Here is an 18,344-nt window from a genome sequence, read left to right on the forward strand (position 1 = left end):
CAATAATGGAATCAATGATGCAAGGTGTCCTAGGGATTAGAGGGATCACTTTTTACAATGTACTGTAGTTGTACTAGATTTTGCAAAATACAAAGTTGTTTATGCTATATTGAATTTGCCACGATGTTCATTGCACGACTGAATGTGTGAAGCGACGATGATGCGCCACAGTTTGGGGGTTCGCGCAGTAGGCTACGCTAATTTTGCGGTATATCAGCTTTTAGAGCATAATTATGACTTTCACACTATCGGCCCTCAAACAGATACTAAAGGTAAACCACCGCCTTGAAACCTTGAGATTATAGTGAGTTTTTAGCAAAGGCCGAGACTGTGGATCCGTCGGTAACCGCGTCACTCCACCCCCATCTCATCCCCCCTCCCTTGGAGCTCCTGGAAATATCTGTATCATGTCATTTCTTCACCTCTACTTTATGCAAAACATTTTGTGGACACTGTAATAGGAATTTTCAAGGTGAATAAAAGAAAAGTTGCAAATAGTAAATCAAAATTAATCTGGTTTAATACAATTAAATCAATGTGGTTTATAACAAGTTGCAACAGGGAGACAACGTCCAGCATGAGAAAAAGTCTAACTCGCCCTCTCTAAGCAGGCCCTTATATTTTAATATTCCATAAACACCCACCGAGAGTCTTGCAGGAAGTCACAACATCAGCTGCTACAGAATTACACAGGGTCACAGAATATAATAACAATCAGTGTCCTTGGTTCTTGTTCCTGGAGTCTGGCGTCAACCACTATCAACAGACATGAGAACAATCTATAACATTCAGTATCAAGTCTAGTGACCATCAACCCCAACACAAATGAGTGTCTCAAAGTCAACTGGAAATCATGTGTATTACAGAAAGGGGAATCTATTAAACTAAATAAAGTGAGTATTGCACTCTATATATAAACTCCCAGTAATTTATTGGGTAAACCTGAAGGCACAGTGATGCCGAAACGTTGGTGTTTTACCCAATAAATTACTGGGAGTTTATATATATATATATATATATAGAGAGAGAGAGAGTGTGTGACTCTCTTTATTTATTTTTATAGCTTCCAGTTTATTAGAATCAGGGGGTAGATTCAGATCAGAGGGGGACAGGGTTAGTGTGTAATTTATGAGTGTGTGTGAGGGGCTGAGGGTTTTTAAAGGGGGATATGGGGGTAGATTCAGATCAGAGGGGGACAGGGTTAGTGTGTAAGCTATGAGTGTGTGTGAGAGGCTGAGGGTTTTTAATGGGAGATATGGGGGTAGATTCAGATCAGAGGGGGACAGGGTTAGTGTGTAAGCTATGAGTGTGTGTGAGGGGCTGAGGGTTTTTAAAAGGAGATATGGGGGTAGATTCAGATCAGAGGGTACTTTAGAACATGAGCTGTTTGAAAACACAAGGCGTGAGAGCCTCACGCTCAACCCTGTTTTAAACTAATTTAATGCTAGCTGTTCCTCTGCAGTGCCTCTGTCTATCTTTCTGTCTCTCAGTGTGTCTCTGTGCCCCCCTAGGAGCAGAGGGAGTGGTGAACGTATAAAACCTCTTGGGCTCCCTCCAGCCAGACTGTAGACTTACTGGAAACTATAGACACCTGAGTGTCGCCCCACTGGCTAAACTATCCCGTCACAATGCTGTCACGGTAAGCGAACACTAACACAAGGGTTGCCACTTTTGGGTATTTATTTTTGACTTACATGTGTGTACGGGAAATTTTAAAATGACACAATCTATTTGACATTTTTGGACACCTGTATTCTTGGAGGAAGTTTATTAGTCAGTCTACCTATAGAATGAAACTAAAGATGTTTACAGCTGCTGGGGGTACTTCAATGATAGAGAGTGGTGAACAGTTGAATTCATTGTTTTTGTGTGGGTTTTTGTGTGTGATCCCAATAGCTTGGCAATGTGTGTGTCATTTTTGTTATTTCAGACATCCTTTTTTCTTGTTCAACCTAAACTTCAATAACAATAGATTTACAACTGATATCAATGATGATACTGGTACAAGATAAAGTGACGGGACTCTAAATAGTCTTTAAAAAGATTTTGGGAATTTGGGAAAATGCTCAACTCTTAGTCAAAATGTTTAATAAACATCCTTTGTTTTTATATTACAAAGATTAATTGTATAATGTACCAACATTTCATTGATAATTCATTATCCATAATATATATTGAACATAAGAACATCCATAAGATACTTGGCATTGCTGCAAGTTACACATATTCTTATTATAATGTAATGAGCAGGAAAAAAATAATTGTCTTTTTGCTTAGTCCCATTTGCTTTGCATTTCCCAGTACCACTAACTACCCTAAGATGCTTTCTAGGAGAAGTCATTATCTCTGTTTGACAAAATTACGGTTCTCTTTCAAGTAATTGTTTGGTGTCTCACAACGGGAATTTGCTGAATAAGCTATTCACTACGGAAGATCCAATCACACGACATCTGGAGTAGACAGACAAGTCGCGTGGCCAATGAGGAGTGGAGCCTCCTCAACAAAAGGTGCCACAGTAAAAGTATAAAAAATAAAGTCAAAATAAAACATAACAAAAAGTATGTTTGAATGACACCGAGGGGCAGTGTTTTTACAGCTAATGCCGGTTTGCCTGAGGCAGATGCCTTGCAGGTGTTTTTACAGCTATTGCCGGTTTGCCTGAGGCAGATGCCTTGCAGGTGTTTGTGCACATACACAGGTAAATAGTGCCATACATGCACTCAAACATATTCAATTGGCCTTGCTGTTATGATTTTTGTTGTCCTTGATGTTTTCTGTTTTCCTTAGTCTTTTTTCCCTCTTTTGTTCATTTTTTTGGTTATTGGTTATTGGGGGGGTCTTATTTTCTCGGATGGTTGAGGGGCAGCGCTTGGGGAACTGTGGGGGGGATCTGGGAGGGCTGGTGGCCTGGCGGTTGTGAGCTTGGGCCGGTGGCCGATGGATCGCTGGTCCGTGTCCCCGATTTTTACCTTGTGGGAGATTTTTTTTACGTGCCCTTGAGCAGGGCGTTGACCCTGGTTGCCTCTGTGTGTCGCTCTGAATCGGAGTCTGTTAGATGACTAATATAATGTAGTTGTTGAGCGGCTTCACAGCAAGTATATTGTATGTTTTAGCCTATAGACAGAAACTAAAACAGGAAACCCCAGTGCTCAGGTCTGTCAGCTTCTATGTCAAGGCCATCAGACTGTTAAACAGCCATCACTAACATTGAGTAGCTGCTGCCACAAATCTCTAGCCACTTTAATAATAAAAAATTGGTTGTAATAAATGTATCACTAGTCACTTTAAACAATGGCACTTTATATAATGTTTACATACCTTACATTAATCATCTCATATGTATATACTGTACTCTATACCATCTACTGCATCTTGCCTATGCCGTTCGGCCATCGCTCATCCATATATTTATATGTACATATTCTTATTCATTCCTTTACACTTGTGTGTAAAAGGTAGTTGTTGTGAAATTGTTAGATTATCTGTTAGATATTACTGCACGGTCGGAACTAGAAGCACAAGCATTTCGCTTCCCTCGCATTAACATCTGTTAACTATGTGTATGTGACCAATACAATTTGATTTGATGTTTTAAATATAAAAAGGTGTCACTCTCTTTCTAGCAAAGATCATTACACTCTAAGCTCTCCTCAGCATGACTTGGTCCCTGTCTTCACCCTCTATATATACAGTGGGGCATTTATTTAGTCAGCCACCAATTGTGCAAGTTCTCCTACTTAAAAAGATGAGGGAGGCCTGTAATTTTCATCACAGGTACACTTCAACTATGACAGACAAAATGAGGGGGAAAAAATCCAGAAAATTACATTGTAGGATTTTTTATTAATTAATTAGAAAATTATGGTGGAAAATAAGTATTTGGTCAATAACTAAAGTTTATCTCAATACTTTGTTATATACCCTTTGTTGGCAATGACAGAGGTCAAAGGTTTTCTGTAAGTCATCACAAGGTTTTCACACACTGTTGCTGGTATTTTGGCCCATTCCTCTATGCAGATCTCCTCTAGAGCAGTGATGTTTTGGGGCTGTTGCTGGGCAACACAGACTTTCAACTCCCTCCAAAGATTTTCTATGGGGTTGAGATCTGGAGACTGGCTAGGCCACTCCAGGACCTTGAACTGCTTCTTACGAAGCCACTCCTTTGTTGCCCGGGCTGTGTGTTTGGGATCATTGTCATGCTGAATGACCCAGCCACGTTTAATCTTCAATGCCCTTGCTGATGGAAGGAGGTTTTCACTCAAAATATCACGATACATGGCCCCATTCATTCTTTCCTTTACACGGATCAGTCGTCCTGGTCCCTTTGCAGAAACAGCCCCAAAGCATGATGTTTCCACCCCCATGCTTCACAGTAGGTATGGTGTTCTTTGGATGCAACTCAGCATTCTTTGTCCTCCAAACACAACGAGTTGAGTTTTTACCAAAAAGTTCTATTTTGGTTTCATCTGGCCATATCACATTCTCCCAATCTTCTTCTGGATCATCCAAATGCTCTCTAGCAAACTTCAGACAGGCCTGGACATGTACTGGCTTAAGCAGGGGGACACGTCTGGCACTGCAGGATTTGAGTCCCTGGCGGTGCAGTGTGTTACTGATGGTAGGCTTTGTTACTTTGGTCCCAGCTCTCTGCAAGTCATTCATTAAGTCCCCCCGTGTGGTTCTGGGATTTTTGCTCACCGTTCTTGTGATCATTTTGACCCCACGGGGTGAGATCTTGCGTGGAGCCCCAGATCGAGGGAGATTATCAGTGGTCTTGTATGTCTTCCATTTCCTAATAATTGCTCCCACAGTTGATTTCTTCAAACCAAGCTGCTTCCCAGCCTGGTGCAGGTGTACAATTTTGTTTCTGGTGTCCTTAGACAGCTCTTTGGTCTTGGCCATAGTGGAGTTTGGAGTGTGACTGTTTGAGGTTGTGGACAGGTGTCTTTTATACTGATAACAAGTTCAAACAGGTGCCATTAATACAGGTAACGAGTGGAGGACAGAGGAGCCTCTTAAATAATAAGTTACAGGTCTGTGAGAACCAGAAATCTTGCTTGTTTGTAGGTGACCAAATACTTATTTTCCACCATAATTGGCAAATAAATTCATAAAAAATCCTACAATGTGATTTTCTGGATTTTTTTTCCTTCCTTTGTCTGTCATAGTTGAAGTGTACCTATGATGAAAATTACAGGCTCATCTCTTTTTAGTGGGAGAACTTGCACAAATTCTGGGCTGACTAAATACTTTTTTGCCCCACTTTATAAATATATATATATATATATATATATATATATAGCAAAAAAAGAAACATCCCTTTTTCAGGACCCTGTCTTTCAAAGATAATTCGTAAAAATCCAAATAACTTCACAGATCTTCATTGTAAAGGGTTTAAACACTGTTTCCCATGCTTGTTCAATGAACCATAAACAATTAATGGACAGGCACCTGTGGAACGGTCGTTAAGACACTAACAGCTTACAGACAATTAAGGTCATAGTTATGAAAACTAAAGAGACACTAAAGAGGCCTTTCTACTGACTCTGAAAAACACCAAAAGAAACATGCACAGAGTCCCTGCTCATCTGTGTGAACGTGCCTTAGGCATGCTGCAAGGAGGCATGAGGACTGCAGATGTGTCCAGAGCAATTAATAGCAATGTCCGTAATGTGAGACGCATCATCGGACTGAGCTTGTTGTCATTGCAGGCAATCTCAACGCTGTGCTTTACAGGGAAGACATCCTCCTCCCTCATGTGGTACCCTTCTTGCAGGCTCATCCTGACATGACCCTCACGCATGACAATGCCACCAGCCATATTGCTCGTTCTGTGCGTGATTTCCTGAAAGACAGGAATGTCAGTGTTCTGCCATGGCCAGCAAAGAGCCTGGATCTCAATCCCATTGAGCACGTCTGGGACCTGTTGGATCAGAGGGTGAGGGCTAGGGCCATTCCCCCCAGAAATGTCCGGGAACTTACAGATGCCTTAGTGGAAGGGTGGGGTAACATGACACAGCAATAACTGGCAAATCTGGTGCAGTCCATGAGGAGGAGATGCACTGCAGTACTTAATGCAGCTGGTGGCCACACCAGATACTGACTGTTACTTTTGTTTTTGACCCCCCCTATGTCCAGGGACACCTTATTCCATTTCTGTTAGTCACATGTCTGTGGAACTTGTTCAGTTTATGTCTCAGTTGTTGAATCTTATGTTCATACACATATTTACACGTTAAGTTTGCTGAAAATAAAAACAGTTGACAGTGAGAGGACGTTCTTTTTTTGCTGAGTATATATATATATATATATATATATATATATATATATATATATATATATATATATATATATATATATATATATATATATATATATATATATATTAATATCTGCCCCGGTCAACTGTAATTGCTGTATTGTGAAGTGGAAACATCTAAGAGCAAAAACGGCTTATCCACAAAGTGGTAGGCCACACAAGCTCACAGAATGGGACCGCCGAGTGCTGAAGCTCGTAAAATTTGTCTGTCCCCAGTTGCAACACTCACAACTGAGTTCCAAACTGCCTCTGGAAGCAACATTAGCGCAATAACTGTTCTTCTGGAGCTTAATAAAATAGGTTTCCATGGTCAAGCAGCCGCACACAACCCTTAGATCACCATGCGCAATGCCAAGCATTGGCCGGAGTGGTTTAAAGCTCACCACCATTGGACTCTGGAGCAGTGGACACACGTTCTCTGGAGTTATTAATCACGCTTCACCATCTGGCAGTGCGACACAAGAATCTGGGTTTGGCGGATGCAAGGAGAAGGCTACCTGCCCGAATGCATACAGTCAACTGTAAAGTTTGGTGGAGGAGGAATAATGGTCTGGGGCTGTTTTTCATGGTTCGAGCTAGGCCTCTTAGTTCTAGTGAAGGGAAATCTTAATGCTACAGCATACAATGATATTCTAGAAGATTCTGAGCTTCCAACTTTTTGGCAACAGTTTGGCGAAGCCCTTTCCTGTTTCAGCATGACAATGCCACCATGCACACAGTGTAAATGCTTTGTCGAGATTGGTATGGAAGAACTTGACTGGCATCCATAGAGCCCTGACCTCAACCCCATCGAACACCTTTGAGATGAATTGGAACGCCAAATACGAGCCAGGCCTAATCGTCCAACATCAGTGCCCGATCTCACTAATGCTTTTGTGGCTGAATGGAAGCAAGTCCCCGCAGCAATGTTCCAACGTCTAGGGGAAAGCCTACCCAGAAGAGTGGAGGCGGTTTTAGCAGCAAAGGGGGGGGGGGGCAACTCCATATTAATACCCATGATTTTAGAATGAGATGTTCGACGAGTAGGTGTCTACATACTTTTGGTCATGTAGTGTATACACTACTATTCAAATGTTTGGGGTCACTTAGAAATGTCCTTGTTTTTGAAAGAAAAGCACATCTTTTGTCCATTAAAATAACATCAAATTGATCAGAAATACAGTGTAGACATTGTTAATGTTGGAAATGACTATTATAGTTGGAAATGGCAGATTCTTTATGGAGTATCTACATAAACGTACAGAGGCCCATTATCAGCAACCATCACTCCTGTGTTCCAATGGCATGTTGTGTTAGCTAATCCAAGTTTAGAGGGAGGAAGTGTCTCCATCATTTATGTCCAAGTGTTTACTTCATAGGCATGACGCTAAGGCAACTCTTTTCAGACTAGAGGTCGACCGATTGTGATTTTTCAACGCCCACTTATTTTAACTTAATATAATACATCAATAAAATCAATTTAGCCTCAAGTAAATAATGAAACAAGTTAAATTCAGGTTTAAATAATACAAAAACAAAGTGTTAGAGAAGAATGTAAAAGTGCAATATGTGCCATGTAAGAAAGCTAACGTTTCAGTTCCTTGCTCAGAACATGAGAACATATGAAAGCTGGTGATTCCTTTTAACATGAGTCTTCAATATTCCCAGGTAAGAAGTTTTAGGTTGTAGTTATTATAGGACTTATAGGACTATTTCCCTCTATACCATTTGTATTTCATTAACCTTTGACTATTGGATGTTCTTATAGGCACTTTAGTATTGCCAGTGTAACAGTATAGCTTCCGTCCCTCTCCTCGCTCCTCCCTGGGCTCGAACCAGCAACACAATGACAACAGCCACCATCGAAGCAGCTTTACCCATGCAGAGCAAGGGAAACAACCACTGCAAGACTCAGAGCGAGTGACGTTTGAAACGCTATTAGCGCACGCTAACTAGATAGCCATTTAATTTTGGTTACACCAGCTTCATCTCGGGAGTTGATAGGCTTGAAGTCATAAACAGCGCAATGCTTGACACACAACGAAGAGCTGCTGGAAAATTGCATGAAAGTTCTGTTTGAATGAATGCTTGCACCTGCTTCTGCCTACCACCACTCAGTCAGATACTTAGAAATGTGTTTGCTCAGTCAGATTATATGCAACGCAGGACACGCTTTTTTTTATTTTACAATTTTTTTATTTTTTTTATTTTAATTTTACTAGGCAAGTCAGTTAAGAACAAATTCTTATTTACAATGACGGCCTAGGAACAGTGGGTTAACTGGTCTAGGAACAGTGGGTTAACTGCCTGTTCAGGGGCAGAACGACAGATTTGTACCTTGTCAGCTCGGGGATTCGAAAAGGCAACCAATATAAAAAATCGGCGCCCAAAAATACAGATTTCCGATTGTTATGAAAACTTGAAATCGGCCCTAATTATTCGGCCATTCGGATTAATCGGTTGACCTCTATTTCAGACACTGGTTTTCTATGGCTTTATATACCCCTGATTTTCACAGAAGGTCTGGGCCTCTGAGGGATGAATCTGTCCGATTATCCTGGCTTTGGAGAGCATATGGGAGTTGGCTACATCCCATTGTGAGGTGGCAAACTATTATTACTTATGTAACCCCGGTTCTCTGAGTGAGTATCTCACTGCAGTTCCCTGCTTGCAAGAGGCAAGGAAGAGGGACATGCTTTAGAATGACCAGAGAGCAGCTCCGTGGCACTTTTTATTGAGGAGGATCCCCTCCTCATTGGCCACGTGACTTATCTGTCCACGACAGACGTGGGTGATTGGATCTTCCGTAGTGAATTGCTTATTTAACTAATTCCCATTGTGAGACACCTCTATTATCAGAGAACTGGGGTTACGCAAGTAACCTTAAGTTTTAAAAGTGGTGTGACCAGTTCTATCTCTGTGTTCTTTATTCTAACAGAAAACTGACTGGTCATTTGATCTTTGCTTTGGCTGGTCTTGCTCTCTCAGGCCACGTTACTGGTAAGAAAACATTCAATTAAACCTTATACATCTTATAAATGTGGGTGAATGTAGAACACTTCCATCAGTAACTACAGTTTAACAATAATGTCAATTTTTATAATATGTGCACAATATGTTGTCTAGAGACGATGGTTTCCATTTTAGTTTGATTTCAGGTTCAAAGCAAAGACAAAACAATGCATTACGGATTTCCTGCTTCACCTTTCTAGTTATCCAGTCTCTAAACTACACTACAAACATTGAGAGGGAATATGAGACTGTCATGGAGACACTTAACTAACCCATATAGAAGAACTGCAATGTCGGATACTCACATAAACCTGTATATAAATACCTTTACTTTTTCCACATTTTGTTGTCTAACAGACTGGATTTCAAATGGATTCGATGGATTTATTTTGTCACAGTGAAATGATATGTTCATTTTGTTTGACTAATTAATACAAAATGAAAAGCTGAAATGTCTTGATTCAATAAGTATTCAACCCCTTTGTTATGGCAACTGTAAATAAGTTTAGGAGTAAGACTTTACGGAACAAGTCACATAATAAGATGCATGTGTGAAAGAACAGTGTTTAACATTATTTTTTTAATGAACACCTCATCTCTGTACCCCACACAATGCAAAATAAATGTGGCAAAGCAGTTAACTTTTTGTCTTGAATACAAAGTGTTATGTTTGGGGCAATTCCAATACAACACGTTACTGAGTACCACTCTCCATATTTTCAAGCAGTGTGGTGGCTGCACCATGTTATTAGTGTGCTTGTAATGGTTAAGGACTGGGGAGTTTTTCAAGATAAAAAAAGAAACAGAATGGAGCGAAGCAGAGGCAAAATTCTACCTGCTTTCCACCAGACACCGGGAGATGAATTCACCTTTCTGCAGAACAATAACCTAAAACACAAGGCCAAATCTACACTGCAGTTGCTTACCAAGAGACAGTGTATGTTCCTGAGTGACCGAATTACAGTTTTGACTTAGAACTACCTGAAAATAGTTGTCTAGCAATGATCAACAACCAACTTGACAGAGCTTGAAGAATGTTGCACAATTCAGGTGTGGAAAGCTCTTAGAGACTTGCCCACAAAGACTCACAGCTGTAATCACTGCCAAAGGTTCTTCTACAAAATATTGACTCAGGGGTGTGAGATATTTCTGTATTTCATTTTCAATAAATGTGCTAACATTTCTAAAGACATGTTTTCCCTTTGTCATTATGGTGTATTGTGTGTAAATATAGAGTACCAGTCAAATGTTCGAACACACCTACTCATTCAAGTGTTTTTCTTTATTTTTACTATTTTCTACATTGTAGAAAAAAGAAGAGTGAAGACATCAAAACTATTAATTAACATATGGAATCATGTAGTAACCAAAAAAGTGTTTAACAAATCAAAATATATTTTAGATTTTACATTCTTCAAAGTAGCCACCCTTTGCCTAGATGACAGCTTTGCAGACTCTTGCCATTCTCTCAACCAGTTTCATAAGGAATGCTTTTCCAACAGTCTTGAAGGAGTTCCCACATATGCTGAGCACTTGTTGGCTGCTTTTTCTTCACTTTGTGGTCCAACTCATCCCAAACCATCTCAATTGGTTTGAGGTCGAGTGATTGTGGAGGCCAGGTCATCTGATGCAGCACTCCATCACTCCTTCTCGGTCAAATAGCTCTTACACAGCCTGGTGGTGTGTTGGGTCATTGTCCTGTAGAAAAACATATTATAGTCCCACTAAGCGCAAACCAGATGGGATGGCGTATCGCTGCAGAATGCTGTGGTATCCATGGTGGTTACGTGTGCCATGCAGAGATCATCCGTTCACCTACTTTGCGTATTACAAAGACATGGTGGTTGGATCCAAAAATCTCAAATTTGGACTCATCAGAACTAAAGGAGAGATTTCCACCAGTCTAATATCCATTGCTCGTGTTTCTTGGCCCAGGCAAGTCTCTTCTTATTATTGGTGTCCTTTAGTAGTAGTTTTTTTGCAGCAATTCGACGACCATGAAGGCCTGATTCACGCAGTCTCCCCTGAACAGTTGATGTTGAGATGTGTCTGTTACTTGAACTCTGTGTAGAATTTATTTGGGCTGCGATCTGAGGTGGCGTTATCTTCCTTTCCTGGATCTTCCTTTCCTGTGACGGTCCTCATGAAAGCCAGTTGTCATAGCTCTTGATGTGTTTTGCGACTGCAATTGAAGAAATGTTCAAAGTTCTTGAGATTCTCCTCATTGACGGACCTTCATGTCTTAAAGTAATGATGAACTGTCCTTTCTCTTTGCTTAGTTGAGCTATTCTTGCCATAATATGGACTTGGTCTTGGTCCAAATAGGGCTATCTTCTGTATACCACCCCTACCTTGTCACAACACAACTGATTGGCTCAAACACATTAGGAAGGAAATAAATTCCACAAATTAACTTTTAACAAGGCACACCTGTTAATTGAAATGCATTCCAGGTGAATACCTCATGAAGCTGGTTGAGAGAATGCCAAGCGTGTGCAAAGCTGTCATCAAGGCGAAGGGTGGCTACATTGAAGAATATAAAATATAAAATGTATTTGATTTGTTTAACACTTTTTTGCTTACGACATGATTACATATGAGTTATTTTACAGTGTTGATGTCCTCACTATTATTCTATTATACTATACCTGTAACTATTATTCTATACCTCACTATTATTCTATTATACTATACCTGTAACTTCTTCTTTAAGAGGCTCCTCTGTCCTCCACTCGTTACCTGTATTAATGGCACCTGTTTGAACTTGTTATCAGTATAAAATACACCTGTCCACAACCTCAAACAGTCACACTCCAAACTCCACTATGGCCAAGACCAAAGAGCTGTCTAAGGACACCAGAAACAAAATTGTACACCTGCACCAGGCTGGGAAGCAGCTTGGTTTGAAGAAATCAACTGTGGGAACAATTATTAGGAAATGGAAGACATACAAGACCACTGATAATCTCCCTCGATCTGGGGCTCCACGCAAGATCTCACCCCGTGGGGTCAAAATGATCACAAGAACGGTGAGCAAAAATCCCAGAACCACACGGGGGGACCTAGTGAATGACCTGCAGAGAGCTGGGACCAAAGTAACAAAGCCTACCATCAGCAAGGGCATTGAAGATGAAACGTGGCTGAGTCTTTCAGCATGACAATGATCGCAAACACACCGCCCGTGCAACGAAGGAGTGGCTTCGTAAGAAGCATTTCAAGGTCCTGGAGTGGCCTAGCCAGTCTCCAGATCTCAACCCCATAGAAAATCTTTGGAGGGAGTTGAAAGTCTGTGTTGACAAGGAACAGCCCCAAAACATCACTGCTCTAGAGGAGATCTGCATGGAAGAATGGGCCAAAATACCAGCAACAGTGTGTGAAAACCTTGTGAAGACTTACAGAAAACATTTGACCTCTGTCATTGCCAACAAAGGGTATATAACAAAGTATTGAGATAAACTTTTGTTATGGACCAAATACTTATTTCCCACCATAATTTGAAAATAAATTCATTAAAAATTCTACAATGTGATTTTCTGGATTTTTTTTCTTCTCATTTTGTCTGTCATAGTTGAAGTGTACCTACGCTTGCAAGCGTCCCCCTTTTTCCTCCAAACATAACGATGGTCATTATGACCAAACAGTTCTATTTTTGTTTCATCAGAGGACATTTCTCCAAAAAGTATCTTTGTCCCCATGTGCAGTTGCAAACCGTTCTCTGGCTTTTTTTATGGCGGTTTTGGAGCAGTGGCTTCTTCCTTGCTGAACGGCCTTTCAGGTTATATCGATACAGGACTCGATTTACTGTGGCTATAGATACTTTTGTACCTGTTTCCTCCAGCATCTTTACAGGGTCCTTTGCTGTTGTTCTGGGATTGATTTGCATTTTTCGCACCAAAGTACGTTCATCTCTAGGAGACAGAATGTGTCTCCTTCCTGAGCGGTATGACGGCTGCGTTGTACCATGGTGCTTATACTTTGTACTATTGTTTGCACAAATGAACATGGTACCTTCAGGTGTTTGGAAATTGCTCCCAAGGATGAACCAGACTTGTGGAGGTCTAAAAAAAAAAATCTGATGTCTTGGCTGATTTCTTTTGATTTTCCCATGATGTCAAGCAAAGAGGCACCAAGTTTGAAGGTATGCCTTGAAATAGATCCACAGGTACACCTCCAATTGACTCAAATTATGTCAATTAGCATATCAGAAGATTCTAAAGCAATGACATAATTTTCTGGAATTTTCCAACCTGTTTAAAGTCACAGTCAATTTAGTGTATGTAAATGTCTGACCCCCTGAAATTGTGATACACCCAATTTTTCATATTTTGATTTGTTAAAAAAGTTTGAAATATCCAATAAATGTCGTTCCACTTCAAGATTGTGTCCCACTTGATGTTGATTCTTCACAAAAAAATACAGTTTTATATCTTTATGTTTGAAGCCTGAAATGTGGCAAAAGGTCGCAAAGTTCAAGGGGGCCGAATACTTTCGCAAGGCACTGTATTTTTATAATCAATTTTGAATTCAGTCTTTAACACAACAAAATGTGGAATAAGTCAAGGGGTTTGGATAATTTCTGATGGCACTATATGAATACACTATAACAACAGCACCCCCGAAGCATAGTTAGACAAATGCTTTCTAGACCAGACATGAGTAAATGTGTCAGTCTGACTATTTGCTGTGGGGTCATGCTGAAGTTTTAGACAGATGACAGAATAAACCAAAGGCTTCTCAAATCCAAGCCAAAGTTATATCAATTCCCCAAACCTTTTCATGCCATAAAACATTTTACTTACTGCCTTCTTCAAACACACATTCTATAACATCCACTTTAAACACTATTTGAAAGACAGTAAGTCCAATCAAAACCATTTACCAATTAAAAAATATAGTAATATTGATCTTGTCCAGACCAATTTTATTACTGAAGAGTCCATGGCTAAAACAAGTTCAATGGCCAGACGACAAACTCCAACTCACCCAATGTTTTCTTCTTCGTTTATCAGATGTGAGTAGCAGTGATACATCCACAGACACAAGCAGTGAGTCACCAATTGATTTTTGATGGAAATGAAGCACACTGACTACTGGGGATTTCCTGATAATTATAGTAATGGTGACTTCAATAACAGCATCAAAGTCACCCGTCCTTGTCTTCTAGATGGAGATACCAGCGTGGAAACCACAGGCAGTCCTGATGCCCCTGATGACCCAGGTGAGGCCTAGGAGTAAAATACACAAAGGTCAAAGATAAGGGTTAAGGCCTAAGGTCGAAATCATTAGAGTGCAGGATGTAGTTATTACGATTAGTTATGAGGATGCATGGCAATTTGTATTTCAATTTAATGCAGTAGAATATTTTTTCACAGGCAAGTTCTGCATGCTGTGCTGTACTGAAGACTGCATCGAGGAAAGCAGACATGTCAGGAGCCAAGGTTGTTGGGTGCCCTGTATGGAGGCATGTTGGAAGGAATGTATGGAGCCCTATATGGATCTCTGTATGGAGCCCTGTACACAGGATTCGTCAAAGGTGTGCGACAGTAAGGGGGACATTAATGAGGACAGTAAGGGGGACATTAATGGGGACGGTAAGGGAGACAATAAGGAGGACAGTAAGAGGGACATTAAGGAGTACAGTAAGGGAGACGGTAAGGGAGACGGTAAGGGAGACAGTAAGGGAGACGGTAAGGGAGACAATAAGGAGGACAGTAAGAGGGACATTAAGGAGTACAGTAAGGGAGACGGTAAGGGAGACGGTAAGGGAGACAGTAAGGGAGACGGTAAGGGAGACGGTAAGGGAGACGGTAAGAGGGATGGTAAGGGAGACAATAAGGGAGACAATAAGGAGGACAGTAAGAGGGATGGTAAGGGAAGCAGTAAGGAGGACAGTAAGAGGGACATTAAGGAGTACAGTAAGGGAGACGGTAAGGGGGACGGTAAGGGGGATGGTAAGGGAGACACTGAGGACAGTACGAGGGACGGTAAGGGAGACGGTAAGGGGGACGGTAAGGGAGACAGTAAGGGAGACACTGAGGACAGTACGAGGGACAGTAAGGGAGACAGTAAGGGAGACGGTAAGGGAGGCGGTAAGAGGGACAGTAAGGAGGACATTAAGGGAAACAGTAAGGAGGACAGTAAGAGGGACAGTAATGAGGACAGTAAGAGGGATGGTAAGGGAGGCGGTAAGGAGGACAGTAAGAGGGATGGTAAGGGAGGCGGTAAGGAGGACAGTAAGAGGGATGGTAAGGGAGGCAGTAAGGAGGACAGTAAGGAGGACAGTAAGGAGGACAGTAAGAGGGATGGTAAGGGAGGCAGTAAGGAGGACAGTAAGGAGGACAGTAAGAGGGACGGTAAGGGAGGCAGTAAGGAGGACAGTAAGGAGGACGGTAAGGGAGGCAGTAAGGAGGGCAGTAAGGAGGGCAGTAAGGAGGACGGTAAGAGGGATGGTAAGGGAGGCAGTAACGAGGACGGTAAGGGAGGTAGTAAGGAGGACAGTAAGAGGGATGGTAAGGGAGGCAGTAAGGAGGACAGTAAGGAGGACAGTAAGAGGGACGGTAAGGGAGGTGGTAAGGAAGACAGTAAGAGGGATGGTAAGGGAGGCAGTAAGGAGGACAGTAAGGAGGACAGTAAGGAGGACAGTAAGAGGGATGGTAAGCGAGGCAGTAAGGAGGACAGTAAGGAGGACAGTAAGAGGGATGGTAAGGGAGGCAGTAAGGAGGACAGTAAGGAGGACAGTAAGAGGGATGGTAAGCGAGGCAGTAAGGAGGACAGTAAGGAGGACAGTAAGGAGGACAGTAAGGAGGACAGTAAGAGGGATGGTAAGCGAGGCAGTAAGGAGGACAGTAAGGAGGACAGTAAGAGGGATGGTAAGGGAGGCAGTAAGGAGGACAGTAAGGAGGACAGTAAGAGGGATGGTAAGGGAGGCAGTAAGGAGGACAGTAAGAGGGACGGTAAGGGAGGCAGTAAGGAGGACGGTAAGGAGGACAGTAAGAGGGATGGTAAGGGAGGCAGTAAGGAGGACAGTAAGAGGATGGTAAGGGAGGCAGTAAGGAGGATGGTAAGGGAGGTAGTAAGGAGGACAGTAAGGAGGACAGTAAGAGGGATGGTAAGGGAGGCAGTAAGGAGGACAGTAAGAGGGATGGTAAGGGAGGCAGTAAGGAGGACAGTAAGAGGGATGGTAAGGGAGGCAGTAAGGAGGACATTAAGGGAAACAGTAAGGAGGACGGTAAGAGGAACAGTAAGGAGGACAGTAAGAGGGACGGTAAGGAACTCGATAAGGGAGACAATAAGGGGGACAGTAAGAGGGACAGTAAGGAAGTCGATAAGGGAAACAATAAGAGGGACAGTAAGAGGGACAGTAAGGGGGACAGTAAGGGAGACAGTAAGAGGGAAAGTAAAAGACAGTAAGTGTGAGTGTAGTCTAACATTGCTCTTAAGTTCCTTAGCCCTCCCTTGGCCCTCAAAATGGGGAAGGTGTCTACAGAGATACAATTGAATTATTATGCTGTTTTGATGTGCATAACATTTTCCCCCACTTTTTGACTGTATTGTTGTTGTTTTTAACTTCCTGATGTTTTGAGATCCTCTCTAGTGTTTACAGGACATAAGGGTCTGATTGGTGAAATCAATGCTAGCAGTAATATACAGAATGACAATGTATGAGAAGTAATGTGTCGCTGCAATACTGACAAGAAATGTATCCAATTCCAATGATAATGAATACATGATGCGTGAGAAAGAATCATTGGATTTTTGCCACTATGCACAACCTCCAGGGCTAAGCCTCTACCGCTTCAGAAGAAGGCCTCTGTCAGGTTTATTATGGGTTTTATGGTATAAAATCACATTTTATAATGAAGTTCACTGCTTTACTTTGAGTTTATTTTGATTTCTCGGTTCTCTTTGTTTTGAGATACTTAGTATGTTGCATTTATTCAATATAATCACTTATGACAATCAAAGTTGTAACACTTAAGATAAGAACGATTGACAGGTAACATGTTTTTTTGTTTATGGTTGTTTATTGATTGTTTATGCTGTTCAGGATTTCCCCTTCTGCTATACAGATAATGTTATGCCTGTTCAGTACATTTTGGTTCATGGAAGAGTGTTTGCTCTCCCACTGCAAGATGTGCCCCGTTACAGTGCTGGATGAAGAGGCACGTCTGTCAATCCACTGAAGAAAAGTATGGGATGTTGGATTCAAAATTCTTGGTGCCCCTTAAATTTGGTTAACCTCTCTTAGGTCAGGAGTCTTCTTCTCAAAAACCCATTGGAGGATTAGCTCAGAGAGGAGGTGCCTCTGGCTTTCTTATCCAATGGGTTTTGTGAAGGAGATGAGGAAAGAGAGGAGAGGACATGAGGAGTGTGCAATTGAGATCTCCCCAATGTATCCTAGGTGACCCACCTGAGTTCAAAGGCCAATGGCTGTAATTCAGCTATAGGTAGTTTCAAGTGACAGATATATCTAATATACGGTATTTTCTGACCAAGAGGGTGGACAACATTGACTAAATGTTTTGACCAGGGTCTAGGCACTTGGAGAGCAAACAGTGATAGGATGACTTTGTAATGATGATTTTGAACCTTCCAAGGAACCTGCCTGTTTCCCCATACGTATATTTGTCTAGTAAACAGTTAAACATATAGAATATGTTTGCCTTATCCTTGTATCCGGCATTTTCCAAACCTTGAACAAATAAATTATTCTCAACAATCTCAAAGGTATTTTAATATTTGATCATGGAGAATCAAACTTTGTTTATGTTAAAGACAGTTTATTTAAGTTGTGACATCAACATTATACAAGTTACACCCCTGTCCTTTTAATTAGCGTGTTGATGGTCACTCTTTTCCCTTAGCTGGCCTAGTGAAATGACTGTGTTTTATTTATACAGAGAGTATATCAAATCATTTAGGAACCCCTCCCCCTTGCTTTTTCCCTCAGAACACCCTAAATTCGTCGGGGCATGGACTCTACAAGGCTGCTGGCCCATGTTGACTCCAAGGCTTCCCACAGTTGTGTCAAGTA

General features: G+C 41.4%; 1 protein-coding gene across 1 annotated transcript; it reads left to right on the forward strand.

Moving 5' to 3' along the window:
* Positions 1 to 1,506: 1,506 nt before the first annotated feature.
* LOC124013160 (protein qua-1-like) lies at positions 1,507 to 18,030 on the forward strand. The gene is made up of 5 exons (XM_046327366.1): positions 1,507 to 1,639; positions 9,237 to 9,298; positions 14,320 to 14,355; positions 14,475 to 14,528; positions 14,683 to 18,030. Exons 1-5 carry the CDS (start codon positions 1,629 to 1,631, stop codon positions 16,806 to 16,808), a joined length of 2,289 nt encoding a protein of 762 aa, XP_046183322.1. The 5' UTR covers positions 1,507 to 1,628; the 3' UTR covers positions 16,809 to 18,030.
* The last annotated feature ends 314 nt before the right edge of the window (positions 18,031 to 18,344 follow it).

The sequence above is a fragment of the Oncorhynchus gorbuscha genome, linkage group LG24 (genome assembly GCF_021184085.1).
Source record: "Oncorhynchus gorbuscha isolate QuinsamMale2020 ecotype Even-year linkage group LG24, OgorEven_v1.0, whole genome shotgun sequence".
Classification (NCBI taxonomy): Eukaryota; Metazoa; Chordata; class Actinopteri; order Salmoniformes; family Salmonidae; genus Oncorhynchus; species Oncorhynchus gorbuscha.